The 21166-nt window shown below is 43.5% G+C and overlaps 1 protein-coding gene across 2 annotated transcripts in view; it reads right to left on the reverse strand.

The window, feature by feature from the left end:
- Positions 1-202: 202 nt before the first annotated feature.
- dlg5a (discs, large homolog 5a) overlaps positions 203-21166 on the reverse strand; it is a 115786-nt gene continuing 94822 nt past the window's right edge. The window contains exons 27-38 of one of the 2 annotated variants that reach the window (XM_084075444.1): positions 18662-18817; positions 17764-17950; positions 14630-14778; positions 13664-13750; positions 12800-12883; positions 10285-10346; positions 9643-9777; positions 8925-9068; positions 7226-7353; positions 6809-6918; positions 3267-3376; positions 203-1233 (exon numbers count right to left, since the gene is read on the reverse strand). In XM_084075444.1, the coding sequence (XP_083931570.1) occupies positions 1130-1233; positions 3267-3376; positions 6809-6918; positions 7226-7353; positions 8925-9068; positions 9643-9777; positions 10285-10346; positions 12800-12883; positions 13664-13750; positions 14630-14778; positions 17764-17950; positions 18662-18817 (1456 nt within the window). In that variant the 3' untranslated portion in view covers positions 203-1129. Of the gene's footprint in view, positions 1234-3266; positions 3377-6808; positions 6919-7225; positions 7354-8924; positions 9069-9642; positions 9778-10284; positions 10347-12799; positions 12884-13663; positions 13751-14629; positions 14779-17763; positions 17951-18661; positions 18818-21166 lie in introns of those variants that run through there. The other variant, XR_014602029.1, reaches the window with a different exon arrangement.

Below are 21166 nucleotides of genomic sequence, written 5' to 3' on the forward strand. Positions count from 1 at the left end.
GGTCTGAGTTGGCTCTGTTAGCGCTGAGTTAGCGCTTTTTCTCCCTCGACACCAAATCTCTGCGCCGAAAATAGGCGATCTTCAAGCTCACGGCGCGTTGCAACGGCTAATGTTCCCCACCCCCATAATATGGATGCTGGGGTGCAAGTGGTTACAGAGAGTGACATTTTTAGAGTTTTAAGCATATTTTGATCATCGCAATAATTTTTTGGCCACAATAATCGTGACATGAACTTTTTTTAATCGATTTTTATATCGTTCCATCCCTAACCGCGCGTTTCGAGCTTACGGATTTGCTACTTTTGATGCGTTTGTGTGATGCTGTAGTATGGTCAAGTAGGGCGTTAATTTATGAAAGAACACAAACAGTGAGAATATGGAGATAAGAGGTTTCTGCCCGACCGATGGTACACAGGTTCTGGGTCGTGGATGCTGAACTTCATTTGGGTTGAGTGGATGGGGGTGGGGGTACGCATTCAAGCAAAAACATGTATTAACACCAATACTCAGACACATCTTTTGAACTGTAAACAGATGCCTACAACGCAGCATTACAAAAACACTACCATAAACCCTTAGGGAAGACCGAGTGAACTCTTGAATGAGCACTTCACCCATTTTCAACCTCATATCATTTTTGGTTATTTCAAACAAAATTTCAAGCGTTTATTATGTGTTAATGCAAGAACAGGCTTCTATTTCAACACGCCAACTTTCCAGGAATTGAAAGGCTGTAGTTTCTATTAGCTTGCAATACCCCTCAATGATGCAATTGGCAGGAAGGTTTCTGAACTGTCCACAGGCCACCAATGATACGCAGAGAGGGTAGATGGGAATCGTTCCGTCTTATAATGAGAACTAGGGAGAACCAAATTACATGAAGATAAGATTGAAAATGGGTGACGTGCTCCTTTAATGTCAAGATCCAGTGCTACTAACCTGCTCTGGAACAAATCAGAATAATAAGGAGGCTCTGATTACAAACGGTAACAAAAACAAATAAAAATATCAATAATTTACAAGAGTAGCTCGCTGTAGTGTACCGTGGATTTGTATTGACTATTAACTAGTGTCCGCAAGTCAGGAGAGGAGCGGCGCAGTTTGTTGTTGAAGTGGCAGCTGGTGTCCTCTAGGGGGAGCCGAGGGGAGTCCACAGGACTTTACTCTGTTCCTGATCAACTATAGTCATGATCTGAGTGCAAATGTAAGGGAGGGTGCCAGCCTGGACAATACCTACAAAACAAACACATGCGGTTACCAATGGTGTAGATGGAACATAGGGCTATCACAACCTAAGGTTACCAATGGTGTAAATGGAACATAGGGCTGTACAGCAGAGTCCTGCACGGGTCCAATTTTGAGAACTCGCGCCCGCCCCGCCAGTCAATAATCAGATCCGTAGACCGACCCGTCACCCGTGATTATTTCAAAATACGAACCAGACCCGCCCCGCCCGTCAAATAAACAACCCGTTGTCCGCCCGTTTACCCGTCCCGTGATTACATGCAGAGTAAAATGTAAATCCTATTGAAAAGTGTGTTGAAAAAGATAGCAGCCTTCAACAACAGCGTTACATTCAGTGGTCAGGTTCGTACAGAAATCAAGTGAAGACGGAGGAGCGAGCTTAAGCCACTCGCGCGAACGTGCATCTACGCAGCACACATGTGTCATTGTTTACGTCGTCAGATGGTTTTAATTTGAAGGTTTAACAGGATGTTCAATGTGTTTTTGTGAGTTAAGATAACTGACCAGCGTGCTCCATGCAGTTGTGCTGTGTTAAGTTAGCCTGGTTCCAGACGAATCTGCCATTGCAGAAAAAAAATTGCCCTTGGCAGATTAGGTCTGGACCCTCTCAATAGAGATTTTATTTCTCTCCCTCCAAAGTTGTGAGGGACCAATCAGAGCCCAGTATGCAAATATGGGGCGGGTTTATCACCAGAGCCATTTTTTGAATTTCCCCCCGGAAATGCATGTTCCACACAGAGATTCCAGACAATATCTACGCAGTGATATTAGTCTGACCATGCCAGGCTAGTGTTAAGTTACACAAGTGACGTTGTTTGGGCGGAAACAGTGCGCTCTGATTTTCACAATAAAATGATACCCGCCCGCGATTAGTTCAGTACCGCCCGTCCCCGTACCTGTGATTTTATCAAAGTAAAATTTTCACCCGTTTTCAACCGTCAAACGCGGGGACCCGTCGGGTATCCGCGGGTACCCGGCCCGTTGCAGGACTCTGCTGTACAGGTGACATTTTACTTGACGCTCAATTGTCGTACAAGTAATCGCGATCAAGGATTTTATTATAAATGGCATTATATATCAAAATTACTTTTTCCCTCCTTTGTTCTTTTTTTTTCCTTTTTACCCCCTTTTTCCCCCCAATTTTGCCAATTAATTCCACACCACACACATTTCTGTGTCCCCCCACCGGGAGAACGCAATATCCCCCTCTCCGCCAGGCTTCCCTCCCCCGAACACGGGCCAAGTGTGTTCGTACAGACGCTCGACAAAGCGGATGCACCGCGGTGGACTCAGCCGCAGCTACTGTTGCCACTGCGCCACCCGAGCGCCCTAAAATGACATTTCTGTGTGCCTTATAGGCTCTGTAACGTTTGAACAGGAGGTAACTTCAATATACTAATAAATGACTGAATCACCAGTAAATCAAAATAAAGAATGTACCGTGGCCAAAGCAGGCCATGCATTTAACGATTTTAAACTTTCAAAAGTTTCGAAAATAGCCGATCGGCAACCTCACATTGTGAGCTTGTAGATCCAAAAAAATTCAAAGAGGTTAATGTGTACAAATGAAAGGAAACGATAATGAAATAATTGCGATCGGCGATTATGTAATAATATGTGACAGCATAACACCCCACTGATGCATGTAAACACAATACACAGTGCTGTACACAAACTCATTAAAGTATCGTTGCTGTCGGGCAGAAACCTCTTAGCACCATATTATAACTTTTTGTGTTTTTTTCGCAAATTAACGCTCTACTTGATCGTACTACAGTGTAAACAAAAAAAGCATCAAAAGTAGCAGATCCACAAGCTCGAAACGCGGCGCGAAGCGCCGCGTTTCGAGCTTGTGGATCTGCTACTTTTGATGCTACAATTGATGGTACTTTCTGCTACTTTTGAGGCTACTTTTGAATCCTGAAAAGTAACAGTTTTGGACGTATGAGGTTTCCACCCGACAGAGTCGATATACCACACACAATGACCAGCATTAGTTCTATGTTTGTCTACATACTAACCTGTGAAGTATTTGCTGTACTCCTGCTCTATCTTCTGTGCGCCTTCAAACTGTTCCTTGGAATGTTTCTGAGATACTTTATCCCGTAGATACACCGGATCCTTCTGTTCCCTACGGCAACACACGGGGAGGAGAAGTGTCAAGTGGTGTTAGAAACAAACAAACCGTATACAGCCTGATTTCACTGGTGCCCAAAACGTTTAGCTCGAGACCCAAAAGAGAAGTCTTTATGTCTCCCCCGGGGACCCAAACTAGTGAAAATTGCCCATTCACGGAAAGTCTGCGACGGAACCTGCCGTTGCCGTTCCAACAAGCTAAACTCTTAAAGCTCTAAATTCTAGAATTTATAATGGAAAATAATCATCAACACTTCCCATTAGGCATGTAACGATTCCCTCAACTCACGATACGATTTGAATCGCGATACTAGGTTCACAATAGGATTGTACACGTATTTTTAAAAACAAAATTTGTGTTTCCAGATTATTTCTCTTACACAAATCCAGTATTTTCTTCTCTTTATTTTTTTAAAAACAATATTGTGTTTTCTCTTATCTTCTTTTCAATACAGTAGAAAATGACTGTAATTCTCCTGTATATTCTTATTTTTTTTCCTGCTTCTCTAGCTGTAGGCTAGAGAAGAGTAGCCTAATCAGTTTAAATATGACAATGTTTCACTGTCTACGGTGCTGCTTTCTGCGAGCGACAGATTCGGTCATAAAAAGCTGCTGGTGGGAACGGTTCTGCACATATCTCCGGTGCGTTACTGCCTGAACGGGCCCCCCCCCTGAGGGCGGGGCCCGTTCCAACTGAAACGGGTGAAACATACCTAAGGCCGCTACCTGTCCTGGGTTATATGTCCTAATGTTCATATGTTACGTTGTGTTTTCCGTTAATTAGTCAACCGTATGTATATACATATGGATGCACAGAAACACACAAGGGCTGTTTAGAGGTTTTAGGAAGGTTATTATTTTGCTGGCTCAGGAGGAAGGCTGGCAGGATAAAAGTAAGCTGTACACACAGTTCTATTGTCTCATTATGTGCTTTGTGCAGTTAATTTTGAAGTGCACTTGGATAGGAGATATGCATTAATTGAAGGACTCCCCCGGGGAAAAGTACAGACAAAAAGTGCTGGCTGCTCAAAATCCAAACACGTTTTGAACTCTTGCAAAATTGCAAATTAATTCTTTATATTTCTGTGCAAGCAGTAGAAGGGTCGGTGCTACAGATGCTCCAATGTGTTTTCTCTAACGGCACATGGATTTACATGTTGTTTTGCAGTCGAGCTAAAAATTCAGGTGATGGATAGCAATTTTTTAAAGTTATGAAAACTAAATGTAAGAGCTCAGTCGGGACAATGGTCAACCACACTTATATTTCTTACTTCACTTCCTGAAACTTCAACTCATTTAGACCATAGTTCTTGACAATAAACGTATACTGTATATTTAAAAATATCTTTCAGAATTTCCATTTATTTTCTTTCTGTTAGGTTGATAAATGTTTAATTAATATGAACATAACTTATAATGACTAACCTAGGAATATTCAGGAATGTGTTCACGTAACTTAACTCATTCACTGACAGAATTATTTCTGCGTTTGCCCACTGCCAAGATTTTTCATTGAAAAAAAAAGTACTCAGGTGCCGAGATACAGCATTTTTAAGTTTTAAGTTAACAAGGAAGTGGATGGGAGTCTAAATTTGGGTAATTTTTTTTTTTATATATATATATATATATATATTTTTTTTTTTTTTTAAAGTCGTTTTAGTCGTTCTAGGCAGGCATGGCTTAGGGACAGAAGTTGTTTTAGTCGTTCTAGGCAGGGAATGAGTTAATGAGGCACTTGTGTAAGCACAATCAATACTCTTGAGGTAATGTGGTGTTCATCATTAAAGCCATTACACTGCATAATACTGTATATACAGCTGTTATGGAAAATATTGCACTGTTGGCTTTGCGATGCCGAATGCTGCATAGCCTGAATAGCTAAATACTGTAACTCAAGAAGATGGGATGTACGCACTTACAACACCCACCATAACTTATGAAAGGCCTGAAGGGAAGCAGCTCTCTGTTCTTCTAGTTCTGTCTGTTTTCTTTTTGACCCCCACCTTGTCGGCCCTAATACACCGTTGTATAAAACTGTTACTTTTCAGGATTCAAATAAAAAAAGAAGTAGTAGATCTACAAGCTCAAAACACGTTGCGATATATGCTACTTTTGATGCTTTTGTGTGACGCTGTAGTATCATCAAGTAGGGCGTTCATTTATGAAATAACACACAACGTTGAGTGGAGTGGAGATAAGAGGTTTCTACCTGACAACCTGACAGCAACGATATAATAAGCAGACATGCTTATTATATCACGATGGGTCACGAGGCTCACACACACACACACACACACACACACACACACACACACACACACACACACACACACACACACACACACACACACACACACACACACACACACACACACACACACACACAGGATGTCACTGTACCAGGACATCCCCACAAACTATTTATTCATATCCCTTACTGTACCTTAGGCACAGCACTAACCAGTCAAGCATTCTGCACAGCTGTGTGTGTGTGTGTGTGTGTATGTGTGTGTGTGTGTGTGTGTGTGTGTGTGTGTGTGTGTGTGTGTGTGTGTGTGTGTGTGTGTGTGAGTGTGCGCGCGCGCGCACGTGTGTAGGTGCCAAATGTCCCCACAAGTATAGTAGAATTTGAGAATTAGACAATGTGAGGACCATTTTCCTCACTAGAGAAATGTCTGTTTTATGGTTAAAGCAGGTTTTCTACATACGTACATTAGGCTTACAATTAGTACAAGGATCAGATTGGAGTTAGAATTACGATTAAACATTTAAAGATTCGGGGCGCCGTTGGCCTAGTAGTTAATGAGCATACCACATATACAGGCTCTATTTCAGCCTAACAGCGAGTCGCTGTCACAACGCGGCACAACGTTGTGAGCTTGTAGATCTGCTATTTTTGGCTTTAGAGTTGGTGTTAAAAATGGCAACAACAAAACAATATTGTTGTCCTAAAATGATGACGTCGTCACAAGTATAGTAAAAGTGTGTGTGTGTGTGTGTGCGCGCGCGCGTTTGAGTGAGTGTGTGAGTGTGTGCAGTAACCTTTTTTTCACTGACGAAAACGAAACAAAAACGAAATAAAAACTAACCTACAGTATGATGACTAAAACTATGGCTAAATATACTGCCAATTTTGTCAACAAACAAAAAACTAGACTAAAATGTCGGGGAGGGACTAGTGGAGAAGAGATACAGTAGAACTAAGATGATTCATTTTATGCTTTGTTGCACGCAAGTGTTGTACTCCAAAAATAACCAATCTACAAGCTCACAACGCGTCGCAGACCAACTGAAACTAGACCAAAAATATAGATATTTCAGATGACTAAAATGTGACTAAACCTAAAATGGATTTTGTTCAAAAAGACTATGACTAAAAACTATATCAAAATGTTACTGTCGCAAATGAACAGCGACTGCTACTTACTTGATTTGCTTGGCGTTCTTATAGCGGATGAAGACGACTATGGGGTAGATGTGAACGGCGTGGAGGCGTTCGATGGCGTGGGGAGCGATGTCCAGCAGACAGTGACAGTCCTGCAGTGCCACACACAGCGAAGGGGGACAAACAAACAGCATTGGACATCAACATGGATATGTCGGATGCAGGGGGACATTTCTTTATGACGGGCCGGCGTTTACATTTCGTAAATGAATGCCCTAACTTGATCATACTACAGCGTCACACAAAAGTAGCAAAGGTAGCAGATCCGCAAGCTCGCATTGAGCTTGTAGATCTGCTACTTTTGCCGTTTTTGAATTTTAATCCTGAAAAGTAACAGTTTTTTCCACCCGACAAGAGACGATATTATAATTGGGCAAGGAGAAGGAAACAACATCGTACCTTCTCCGTTATTTCCTTGATGGAGGCGACAGTTGTCACGTCAAAATGGCCGCTCCTGCGCTTGTAGTCGATGAAGAGGGAGTCTTTGACGCCTCGCTCGATGGCTTGCTGAGATGCCTTCATCACCTCTGTGGATCCCAAACAGACAGTTAAAGCAGGGCTCTTCAACAGGGATCTTGTATGGATCCATGGCACAAAATATTCTCAGATGGAGGTCTGCTGACAAATGCATATTCATTTAGAGTAACTCATTTAAAGTAACAGATCTGCAAGCTTGAAACGTGGTCGAAACGCGTTTGTGTAGTTACCTTGCCATGATAAAAAAAGAATAAAAAAATATGGCTCCATTGATTAGAAATTGATAATTCAAAATATGCTCCTCATTGACTTACATTGTATCGTAAAACAGCTCTCAAAGTCACTCTTTTAGCACAATCGAACACAAACAAAGCTGATTCAGACGATATAGAATATCACCAAACCCAGTACTGTTTTGTTTTTTTTTATAATTTTGATTTTGCCATTTTTATTAAGAAGAAAACCCGGACTGGATTTGCGGATCCGGATCCAGATCTTCAAATAGTAAAATCAGCAGGAAGTTAAGATTTTTATTAAAAAAACAAAACAAACTGGGTTTGGTGATGTTCTATATTGCCTGAATCACCTTTGTTTAAGTTTGTTTAGGGGATAAAAGAGTGACTTTGAGAGCTGTTTCACCGTAACATGTAAGTCAATGAGGAGCATATTTTTAATTATCAATTTCTAATCAATGGAGCAATATTTCGTGTCCACCTTTGAAGTTACATCATGGCAAGGTAACTATACCCAAACCTCTACCAAAGTGGTCTTGCCCTTTAACTAGAGTGTGTGCTCCTCCTCAGAGCACAGATCTCCGCCAGGCCAGGTTGTCTAGCCCAGGGGTTCTCAACCTTTTCAGGCCGCGACCCCCAAAATAATGATATTATTTCCCGCGACCCCCCGCGTGCACGCGTGCGGTCCCGTTTGCGCGTGCGAGCGGTCCCGTTCGCGCGCGCGAAGGTTATTTAATTATAATAGGTTATTTGATAATTGTTTAAAGTGGGTAAATTGAGTAAATTAACTGATAAAACATGAATTAATGATAACATAAAAAAATATTTTGTAAAAAAAAAAAAAAAAAAAACTTTTTTTTTTTTTTTTTTTTTTTTCAAATTCACCAAAAAATCTGGCGACCCCCCTGGGGGTCGCGACCCCCAGGTTGAGAACCACTGGTCTAGCCAGGGTCCGCAAACTTTGGAAGGCAGTCATAGCCACTTGGAATGGGAAAGAATCTTAACTTTTCAAAGAATGTCAACACATTTTCTTAAAGAATAATCTGAAAATGTCAATGACAGTTCATAAAACCCAAAGTTAATGTTATTAATATGTTAAACGTTTTGTTATTCTAAATAATCATTTGTTATTTATAATTCTTATTCAAATAAAAGTTATTTATTGAGAAACAAGTGTTTTTCTTTACAAATCAAGAGTCAAACTAATAATTAAAATTAAATAAAAATCTAATATCGAATTGAATAGTGAGCTTAAAATCGGAAGTCAAATCGAATCGTGGATTAGGCGTATCATGACACCCCTACTATTTCTAAATTGTGGTATTGCTACTTTCACTCTGAGTACTTCTTCCAGCACTCTCTGCGTATTGTTATATGTCTGAACTCACCCAGTACACATCTGCAGAACTTGCCGGGGGACTCTTTGACCAGCATGTCTTTGACAGGGTCAGTGAGTGGGCCAAGGATCAGCACGGGCCGCGGAGAGGCACACTCCACCTTCTGGACGCGCTGGTACGCTAGGCTCACACAGTCTGACACACACACACGCACGCACACACACACACACACACACACACACACACACACCCCGGGAAAAACATACATTTATGGATAGTACAAAGCAGTAGTTCTCAAACTTTTTCGTGCCAAGGACCCCAAATTGATATATATTTGGTAGCGGACCCCCCATCTGATTTTTTTAATTCAAACTATTCCAAACATTTTTCATATTTTCCCCAAAAAAAAAAAAAAAAGAAGCAGACTTACAACGATTCTTTAGCCCCATGGTCACTGAACTAAGTATTGGACCCAATCGCCTCACAATCTTCCCAACAATCTTACACTAAAATGGCTTTTCTGCAGAGAGACACATCAGGAGTAAATCTACTTTATTATTGGCCTTTCTCTGTCCCAGCAACACACTCTCACAGGATCTAGCACCAGTCAACATAGGACGTTCGCGAGATCTGCCGTCAGACATTGGCGCCCACTTAGGAGACCGTTTGTATGCCATTTGTGTACCATTTCGCCTCTATAGTGGCTACAATTGCGATGGCCTATCTTTTTATATCCACCATCTTTGGCTGTGGTGGTCCTCCTCCTTACCGTCTAGGAAGGGGATGGAGTCGGTGCTGATGGCGTCCAGGGCCACCGTCTCCTTGCTGTCTTTGGAGCTGCTGCGTTTGTGCTTCTGTCTCCTCCTGAAGAAGGAGCGGCGGGCTGCGGCCGACACCGTCTTACCTGCGCGCACAGAGGGAACCCAATGACAATCCCCATGTCACCATTAATTGTGGCAATCAACAAGTAGGAAAGCACGCATATTACGTAAAGGCAAAGAACACTTTGGTAGAGGTTTGGGTTGTGTTTACCTTTACATGATGTAACTCCAAAAGTGGACAAGAAATCAAAAATAACTTTGGACATAATGAGGTTTCCATTCGACAGAGACGATATTGTCCAGTGTGCGGACTCTATTCTTTCACAAATATTATGGCGAAAATAATTAGTTGATTAACGATTAATATCGCAATAATCAAAATATGCTTATGCTGTAGAGCGGCCATTTTTGGTGTAGAGTGAAAAAAAGAGCGTACCAAGTGCACTCTTTACAGATCAGTTTTTACAAAGTATGGAGATACCTTACACGCAGCTCAGCAAAAGGTAACTGATCCCAGTGTATGAGGACAGTTTCACGATTATTGTGAGCATTTTTTTATCGTGATAAACGATAATAACGTCTGATCTTACCAGAACCGCCATCTTCCTTCATCTCCGTCACGCTGTGTCTGCGGTAGAACTCCTGGTCCATCCTGAATCGCCAAAGACACACACACACACACACACACACACACACACACACACACAACTATAATTGTGGGGACATCAACATTTTAGGGCGGCAAAAAAATGAAATCAAATTGTAACCCTTAAGCCGAAAACTGGCGATCTACAAGCTCGCGACACGTCGTAACCTTGTAGATTAGCTATTTTCGGAGCACGACATTGGCACGCAACTAAATACAAGTTAGGCATAACTCTAACCGCAACCTCTAGATGGCCAATCTGGGATTTGTGACGGCCCTGCTCCCCTCTGCCTTCACTGTTGGCTAGCCGGCAGCCTGAGTGAGTAGGGCGGAGTGGTGCAGGCCGTCAGCCCAACTGGGTACAGCTGGGTGGAGTGCTTTGGGAGAGTATACAGGGACCTCTCCCACCAGCCTCTCACTATCTCTCTCTCTCTCCTCCCTGGACGCAGGATCTCTGCTGAGGGCTTGCCACCTGGCATGTGGGGCCTAACCCTTTTGTTTCAGTTACGTTTACACACCTTTTATACAACACTCACACAGCACATTCCACACATCCATACACGCCAGACATTACTGATTGCTGACTTACATCTCATACCTGATTGCTTTTGATGATTTGGTGAAAGGGAAAAAGAAGATTTTAGCTCTGCCTTCAACGCAATCCATCCAGATATTCTTCTCCGTAAGTTAGCTAAGCTGGGTGCATTTCGCCTTTCCGACATGTCTCCTTTCCGACGTTAACGAACCCTATACCTAACCCTAACCGCACGCGGAGGCCAATAGTCGGAGTGGCGAGATGTCGGAATGGAAGGAGCACCCCAGCTAAGCTGAAGTTGAATATTTTTTTTATTAACACATTGGGTGCCAGCATTTTTTCATAACAACTTACGTTGGGTGCCAGCATTCTCCCCATTAACTGCGCTTTGCTGTTTAAAGCTCTAGAGTCCACGACGAGCAAATCCACGTAAAAAAAAGCAGAGCTCCCAGAGCTGCCCCAGCCCCGCCCGTGTGGAGAAAAACGAAAAAATCAAAAAGACAGCAAAACCTTCGGTTTTGGCACTCCGCGTAATTATTGGCAAAACCGAATACCCTTCGGTTTTGGCACCCCATGTGTTAAGTGGTGTTTTTCTTTTTTTATCCAACAGGCCACAACAGGTGAGATTTAACTCAGCGCTCTCTGATAAGGCAGTGAGCAGTACATGGCCCCCCAGGGGACAGTTAGCTCGTCCCTTTTCTTCACTTTATACACAAATGATTGTGTCAGCTCACAACCCAATCAGTGTGTAGTTAAGCACTCTGATGACACCGTTATCCTCAGTCTACTCACAAGTGAATGTAACATCAGTAGCCATACAACTGGAGTGACAGGTTTGTAGGATGGTGTGATGAAGCCTGGTAAACCGGGAGCTGGGCGGGATTAGTACCGTTGACTGACAACCCCTTCAGCCAATCAGCAGTTCGTTCCCCTTCAGCCAATCAGCAGTTTGTTCCAGCACCACCAGAGCAATGTGACGCAAGGGGCCTTTTGAAAGGGCCATGCTGAAAATAGGTTGCTTTATTCGGATACATGCGTGTCACTGCCCGCCCCTGCCGGTTCTCTGATTTAAAAAAAAAAAAAGGCTCTGTCATGCTTAATTGACCACATACACGCTATCCGAAAAATATCTTAAAAGTAAATTCCGTGCCACAAAAAAGACGTTTCAGAGCGTTTTGAAATTTTAAAACAGCAGACAGAGTTTCAATGGCCGCCGTAACATTTTGGTCGGCTGCACTCGGCTCCATTCGGGTTCACTCCGGTTCCACCTGATTGGCCAACCTCCGCTGTCAATCACAGAACAATGACCGAGGACGCTGATTGGAGAGTTCCTGTTATGAACTCTGCAGAAACGCCCAGACAGGCTTGCATGCCAGATTCACTACTGAAATCAAATACAAATGAGATTTCCGGAGGGAGGGGTTTACCAGGCTAATGTAAGGAAAACCAAGGAGATTGTGGTGGATCCCAGGTGACCACACCACGATCATCATACATGATCATGACAGAAACAGGTCACCTCCTATAAATATCTAGCAGTAAAGATCGATTGTGAAATGAGCTGGCACACTCATGTGACAAGTGTGCGCGCAAAAATACACCAGCGCCTTCATTTTCTCCGTAGGCTTAGACTTGTGTATGTAGAAATGCAATGTTGATCTTCTATAGAGCTAGTATAGAGACCATCGTAAGATATGGCATCACCTGTTGGTTCGGAAACCTGACGGTAAAGTATAAATCTGGGATCCTTAGATTGGTCAAAATGGCAGGGAAGGAGGTCAGGTAGGAGGTACAAGGTCCCTGCGTGGAGCTGGTTCAAGAACTCTTTTGTCCCTCTGTCAATCGCACTCCTCAATGGAGTAAAATAGCCGATCTACAAGGTCACAACATTGTGTGTGTGTGTGTGTGTGTACTCTCAACTCACATGTACTTGCTGGGGATCTGGCCTCTCTGGATCTGCTGGGCGTTCTCATCCAGCTGCCAGGCCATCCATGTGCCGAAACAGCCCCTGAGCACAGAGCACCTTATTATAGTCAACTCACGCACGCCTGAGTTTGTATATTCGTGCAGGAGCAAAAAGAGGGACTTGTAAACGTGCGCGCGAAACGTGTGCCATATTCAACTGCGGATAACAGAATGGACGATCGCGGTTACAATTTTTTCGTTACGGTGGAAAGGGGAGAGACTCGTCTCCCCACGGAGACATCGTTTGTTTACATCCGGATTGAAAAAAAAAGAACGGTGGATTCCCAAAAACACTCAAAATAAGGTAAAACCGCTGGCAGTGGCGGATGAATTAATTAATTAATACCTGGCAGTGAATGTGTTAATATAGTATTAAAATAGACTACCACCGTGGGTTTATGCATTCATTTGTTTTGTATTATTCCTATTGTCACAAAATGGAAGTAAAGTTTCACTATTTTGCAATATAATCCAGTGTCCACGCTAAAATACACTTGACCTTGATTTAAATGTATGTCCTTTGGTTCTGGCAATCTCCAAAGTAGCATCAAATGAATTTAGACATTTAGACCTAGTGGACTGGCGGCCATCTTGGACTTGACCTCTCATAGGTCAAATCTGACTTCCTTCCACATCTGAAAATGTATTTTATGGTATTTACCAACTATGCTGAAAGTTTCACGTTTCTTACAAAAAGTGCACAATTTTATTGCTAATCTGCTGCACTATAAATACAATTTTGCTGTCAACATTAACACCATAATAAAGTCAAAATGACATAAAAAAATAAAGAAGTTAATGAAAATTAAAAAAGTGTACAAACCTTGGCAGAGACTCGTCCACGTAGAGGATGTCATCCTTCTTAAAGCTGAGGTCTCCCTCCGTCTCGCCCACCCGCTCGTAAAGTGCTCTGCATGGAGGAACAATTTATTATTAACTAGAAAAAGTTGCTCCTCAGGGCACAGGTCTCTGCGAGGTCAGGTAGGTTATTGTGGGCCAAAAAAGGTCCTCATAATATGGAGTCGTGACTTGTGGTATAAAAAAGTCAGAGAACCCCTGCTACAGAGATAATGTGTACCGTTTTGCGTGATGTTTGGACAAAATATGTAGGAGTAATATCAAAAAAGTGTATTGCAAAAATCGGCCTCCTCGTGGCCCTATAATATGGCAATGTGAAAAGGGTGGCATTTCTACCTCAACGTAGCTGGAATGTGCGTGCAAAGTTTCACAGCAATCGGACACTGCGTTCATGATTTGAGGCATTTTGTTTAAAACGGGGCACTCCTATAAACTTTGAAAGCCAATCTTAGCCAATCAGGATGGAATATGAAAAATCTAAGAGATCACACACAGACAAGACGGACGGACGGACGGACGGACGGACGGAAGGACGGAAGGACAGGGTGCAAAACATAGTCTCAGACACTCTTTCGGCCTGACGGAGACAATCAATCAAACTACCGGTAATCATTTAATTGGTTATAAAAAATAATAATAATCAATGCGAGAGTGCAGACTAGCCAACACCAACTCGACGACTCCTGCATCGCTGCCTTCCACACCCTCCTGTCATCAGGGTTAAAGCAGCACTACGTAACTTTCCTCTTCTACCCCAGTTGTGAACCCGTGTGCGTGCGTGCGTGTGTGTTATGATTGAATGGAGGTGGAGTCAGAGGCAAGACCGACAAATGAGAAGGGCAAGGGACCAGGTAATGGTTGATTAACAGCTGATGATGTGATTGGTGACTGGAAGTACCTGCAGAGAGGACACAGTAGAAGGTAACAGTACCTGATATAAAAGCCGTCTCCCGGCGTGCTGTTGAGCGTGTTGAAGTCATCGGGGCGATGCTGCACCCTGAGTGTAACCGTCTCCGATGGCTTCAGCATCTCCACGTAAACTTCCTCCGCCGTCTTATTCTTCATATTCACTGAGTTATACTGAAAGAGGGGGGGGGGGGGGTGTGAGTACTTTCATGTCAATAAATCAGTGGGGTCCCCCAGGCCCGGGTTTGCTAGAGGGGTTTCCAGGGGGTCCCCAGCTACAGCATAAAAATCTGTTGAACCACACCTATACAAATTGACTTATATAGATTATATATATACTAGAGTTTCGGGGGGCTACGCCCCCCTCAACCCCAGCCGCGCACGGGGCCCAGCGTGGCCGCGTGTATATTGGGGTACTGAAATTGCTGGAGTAAAACTGTGGAAAAGTAAAAAAAAAAAAAAAAAAAAATTTGAAAAAAATATATTTTTGATGTTTGAGGGGGACCCCCGCGGACCCCCTGCTGGTCGACGGCCCCCCTGTGGAGTGTTGGGCCGCGCGGGGACCCCCCTGGAACATGGCGGACCCCTTCGGTGTTTTTTTTTTTTTCATGAAGGTGGTTGCTTGTTTCTGGCGCTTGTTTTTAGAGAACCTGGCATGCCAACGACTTGGCAACCCGACTTGTTTGTTTTTGTGTTTGGGATGAACATGGCACGTGAAGGACGGACATAGTGTGATCGAGACATGAGTGAAGTGAAAGTAACGGCCTGGGTGGAACAAAGGAGGTACGTAAGAAGGGGGGGGGGGGGGGGGTTGAAGCAAAGGAGCTGCGTGTGTGTTGGTGTGGAGGAGATGGGCAGAGTGCAATGGCGGCGCAAGCCAGCGCATGCTGCCGCACGTTACACCAGAAATGGTGCCTGGAGAAAATGGTGACCAAAAAAAAAGTTTTGAAAAAAAGGAAAAAACCCCCGCAGCGGCTGGCAGCTGTTGTGGTGATGAGGTCGTGCGCACGGTAAACGGTACGAAGCTGCCTCCCCTTCCGTTTTGTCCGACATTTGGTGAGTAGAATTAATTATGTTGCGCGGTGGAAAAGCTGTAGTGAGCAGTGAGATGTCCCCTACGCGAGGCGTAAATTCAGCGCGGCCGCCGTGGCGAGTCAGTTGCCGACATGTGGTCTGGCGGTGCGTTGTTTATTCGATAACAGAGCTGTGGGGTGTCGCACCTAGGGTGCGGAAGTTGCTCGCCATTTATATAGTTAGATAGAATCAATAATAATACACGATCGTTGCTGCCTGCAGGAACCTTTTTTTTCTCCATATTTCAACTTTTGTATGTTTTGTTGTAAATGAATGCCCTACTTCATCACACAAGAGTGTCACACAAAAGTAGTGAAAATAGCCGATCTACAAGCTCACGTCGCCTCGGCTATTTTCATTATTTTAAATCCTATGCAAAATAATAACCAAAAAAATAGTGTTTTTTGGTCTCTGTCGGGTGGAAACCTCATGTCCAAAACTGTTACTTTACAGTATTCAAATTCAAAAGCAGCAGATCTACAAGCTCAAAACGTGTCGCTTCGAGCGGCAGTTCGAGCTTGTAGATCTGCTACTTTTGATGCTTTTTGTGTGACGCAACACAAAAAGTTTAAATAAGGAAATAAGAGGTTTCTGTCCGACAGCGGCGTTGTGCTCCGGTGTTTGATACCGGTACTAGTGTGCTGGTATTCACCTGTCACTGTGCCCTGTGCTTACGCCCAGTGGTGGAAAGTAACGAAGTACATTTACTTAAGTACTGTACTTAAATAAAATGTTGAGGTATTTGTACTTTACTTGAGTATTTCCAATTTCCAATACTTTTACTTCTACTCCACTACATCTCAGAGGCAAATATTGTACTTTTACTCCAATACAATTATATGAAAACTTTAGTTACTAGTTACTTTTCAGATATAAATTATGATATAATGAAACATACATTAACCACTTTAAACCTATTTTAAACCTAGGCTATTTGAAAATAGCAGATCTACAAGCTCACAACGCGTCGCATCGCGACGCGTTGTGAGCTTGTAGATCGGCTATTTTCAAATATTTAGTAATTTTACTTTTGGTACTTTAAGTACATTTTGATGCCAATACTTTTGTACTTTTACTCAAGTAAATTTTAAATGTTTGACTTTTACTTGTAACAGAGTATTTTTATATTGCAATATTGGTACTTTTACTTAAGTAAAGAATTTGAGTACTTTTTCCACCACTGCTTACGCCTGCAGCACACACACCAGTGCCAGTAGCTCAACCCAGTACCTCCTGTGTGCCTCAATGTACCAAAATAATTTGGCCCTTACTGCACTTTAGCATTACGGTCATCATTAATCAAAAGTGTGATAATGAACAGGGGCGGTGTCTCTGTGAGTATCGTTCACTATCGTGCGCGTGCGTGTGTGTGTCTTCAAACTCAGCATGGCATGCTAAGCCAGCAGAATGAGTGTGTGTGTGTGTGTGTGTGTGTGTGTGTGTGTGTGTGTGTGTGTGTGTGTGTGTGTGTGTGTGTGTTATTTTTTGTATTACTATTATACTTGTGAGGGCCAATTGCTCCTACTGTACATGTACTGTATATTTGAGATATAGACATTGTGAGGAAAGTTTTCCTGGTTCCTCATGTGAGAAATGGTTATTTATTTTACTTAGGATTACAATTAGGAAAAGATTCAGGTTGCAGTTGGTATTTAGAAATTAGCTTCAGGGGTTGGGGTCAAAATAAAATAAATAAATAAAAAAAGTCCTACAATGTTGATGTCCTCACCAGTAAAGTAACACATGACTGTGTGTGTGTGTGTGTGTGTGTGTGTGTGTGTGTGTGTGTGTGTGTGTGTGTGTGTGTGTGTGTGTGTGTGTGTGTGTGTGTGTGTGTGTGTGTGTGTGTGTGTGCGCGCGCGTGCTGAACATATAGTCTGTCGGGGTGGAAACCTCATATGTCCAAAAACTGTTCCAAATTCAAAAATAGCAAAAAGTAGCAGATCTAAGCTCTAAGCTACTTTTTTGATAAGTTTGTGTGACGCTGTAGCGTGATCAAGTAGGGCCGTTAATTAAAAACAAAGTTTAAAATAACAGAGATTAAGAGGTTTCTTCCCAGACAGCGAAGTGTGCGTCACATTATACCTCCAGGATGAGGTCCCCGGGCAGCAGGCCATCGGGGCCCCTGGCGGGGCTGTCCTCCTCCAGGCCGTCGATGTAGACGCCGCGCAGGTTCCCTCCGCACAGCGTGACTCCCACCTCCACCCCGGGGCGACGCACCGTCACCAGCCGAGGCTCATCACCCACCTCCCTGCCGCCCTCAGAGGGCACCCTGCACGGGGAGGGGGGGTCATTATACTCACAATTATTACATACATAATAATAGACTGATCACAATTATTTCAGATGATCATTTAGAACAATTATTCTTTAGCATGATGGTTAAGCTTCGTTTCCTTTCAATTAATTTGCTGAAAAATTGCCAAAATAGCCGATCTACAAGCTCGTAGATCAATTTTTTGCTTTTTGTTTTTGCTTTTTACCCCTTTTTCTCCACAATTTCGTCATTATGCCAATTCATTCATCCCCACACACTGGGGTTGCCACTGCGTTTTCTGTGTTGACACTGCTGTGTTGTCACTGCTGTTGTATCCTACTGACTCACCTACCAGTGAGGAGCCCCCACCGGGCGGACATAGAGCCTTCGCCCTACTCCTCCCGCCCAACACTCCCCGCTGACAGGTGCCGCCCCCCCCAGCCCGAAGGGATGCAGTGACCAATATCACCCTCCCCGCCCGGCTTCCGTCCCCCGAACACGGGGCCAATTGTGTTTGTGCCACCCGAGCGTCTCATGTAATTTATAGCTATTTTTGACAATGTTTTGGAAGAACAAACATTTGTAAATGCATAGCCTGTTTTTGGCCAACGACGACAAAAAGGAGGAATCACACTGTGGAATGGCGCACAAATGGAACGGGTCCATTTGGTTCCATTTGTGGGCTCTCAAGAGTTATGGGGGTTGTGTGTGTGCGTGTGTTTTTACCTAATAAAGCTATGTGGGCTGGTGGTGGGGGTGGTCTGCTTGGAGGAGGGGGTGAGGGTGCCCTCGTCCTGTTCGCTGAGCGTGTCGATGGCGATGGAGTGATTGTCGTCCCCACCGCTGCCGGGGGACTGGGTGCTGATGGGCTCCAGGCGAGAGCTGCAACACACAGTTCCACACAAAAACAACAGCGTTGGAACAAGTACTCAGTAAAAACCTCTTATCTTCATATTCTAACCTTTTGTGATTTTCCATAAATGCAGTGATGTTGCTAGGTTTTCAATGTAATGGGTCCTGGGATGCAAGGGTGGTCTTTTAGATGGGTCCCAGGGACATTTTATGGGTCCCACAAAAATGCACAGCGTTTAACTCGTGTTTCATCTTATATGGTTATATTCATGTACATGTATCTGAAAGAAAAGTACACAATTCCAAATCCGACAACTAGTACTTGTAGTACTTGTAGTACTTGATTTTTTTTTTACATTAACCACTTGAATCCTAGTATCCCTTTTCTGAGGAGAACTTTAGCCAAAAATAGCAGATCTACAAGCTCACACTTGTGAGCTTGTAGATCGGCTATTTTTGGAGTTATAGGTGTGTAAAGGGAAAAAAGAGCAGCAAAAGTTTATCTGAAACACAATTTTATACAATATAGAGGGGGTCCCTGCTTCATCTCTCTCTCAACTAGGGGGTCCTTGGCCTGAAAACACTGAAGACCCCTGCTCTACAGGGAATTATTTGATATCTGGCTGCACGGAAAGACACAAGAATCACAGCTGCCATTAATTAGTGCTGTTCAGTGTTGATTGCCTAGTGGTCAAATTGGGGTCAACGAGCCATCGTTAACTTGCTTTGAAGTTGAGCTGTAAGTTGCGCAGCACTCTGACTCTCTCCCTCTAGCAGCACTCGCACTGCCCTGAGACAGAGAGAGAATACTTCTCCATACGGCGGTGTTTTACCGAGATTTTTCTTGTTTTCTGCACTATGCCTTGTAATCCGCGGACGGCTTTGAAATCCACGGATGGCCTTCAAATCCGCGGTAATTTCCGCTAAATTGTAGTGCGTCCCATGGACGCAAGACGGTGCCATGAATGCGTCCTTTTTCAATATGGTGCGTCAGAGACGCAGGACGCAGGCCTATGAGCATCTCTGTAAATGAATGCCCTACTTGATGAAACTGCAACGTCCAGGGCCGGCAGAGCTACACCGACGGTTGAAATCCATGGATATCCGTTATGGTTTCATTTTCCCCGCAAAACAAAGTTTTTAGATTGATGGACACTCTAGACAAGAGCACGCTGAGCAGTAATTGCGAACGCGGAAGGAGGCCTCCGCCCAAGTGGAGCTTACTATGAAATCCTGCTCGGCTTGTGTGTGTGTGTGTGTGTCTGTCTGTGTGCATGCACTGCCTGTGTGCAGCCTCCAGAGTGCGCCAGAGTGCCGAGCAGGGTTTCATACACACACACACACACGCACACACACAGACACCTGCACTACAGTGTGGCCATGAAGAACGCAGGAATGTAGACAATGCTCTGATTAAAATGCACACACCTGCAACATATTTCGAGCTGCGTTCGCTTCCAGCGTTCGCGCGTCTTACTTGTATATGTACTGCCATTTGTGTATATGTAGGGGGGAAAAGGGAGGAATATTTGTACAAATACCTTTGTCAAATTGAGAATCAATAAAGATATGTAAAAGGGTAGACTGCAAGGTCGAAACGTTGTTTGTTTGACTGCTGTTTATTCACTCTTGGGTTCCAGAGATGTAACTCAGACCCATAAGGGTCCACATTTAGAGCCCCCTCAAGGAACCCTTTGGGTCCCTAGACCCCACTTTGAGAATTCTGGCTTTGAAGTCCTTCCACTGATACTCCGGAGACAGAAGCTTGGTGGGTTTATGTAACTCAACTCGAAGGACAGCCTTTAGGTAGAAACATCCTCACTCTCTGAACAAGTTTAGATTTTAATAATGTTGAAGATCAGAAGCAAGCAGTCAAATAACCAGAAAAAGAAACGGACACGTTTCAACACGTCAGCCTTCCTCAAGCTTGTAGATTGGCTATTTGAACTATTTGAAAATGTTTTTTAAAATAGTTTAAAAAAATGGCAAATGGCAGTCCCTGGAGCAAAATATTTGGACATAGGGTCCGCGCCCAAATACATATAATTTTGGGGGTCCTTGACATGAAAAAAGTTTGAAAACCACTGATTATAGCAACCTAAGTTTTTCAGAAAACTATTAGGATTTTGAAGACACAGGTTAAAGGGATAGTTCACCCAAAACATTTCTTTTTTTCTATCGATTAGTCACCCCATGGAGACTTGGATTCATGGATATTTTTTAGCTTTTGTCGCATTCCTAAGCCAATAATTTGATGACAAGCGGACCGGTAGGTAGCAGTTCCGGTAGGAGACACAAAGGTGACTCCTTTTGTCTCCTACCGGAACCGCTGCCGGACATCAAATTATTGGCTTGAATGCGACAAAAGAAAAAAAATAT

The sequence above is a fragment of the Gymnoscopelus microlampas genome (genome assembly GCF_963454915.1).
Source record: "Gymnoscopelus microlampas genome assembly, chromosome: 13".
Lineage (NCBI taxonomy): Eukaryota > Metazoa > Chordata > Actinopteri > Myctophiformes > Myctophidae > Gymnoscopelus > Gymnoscopelus microlampas.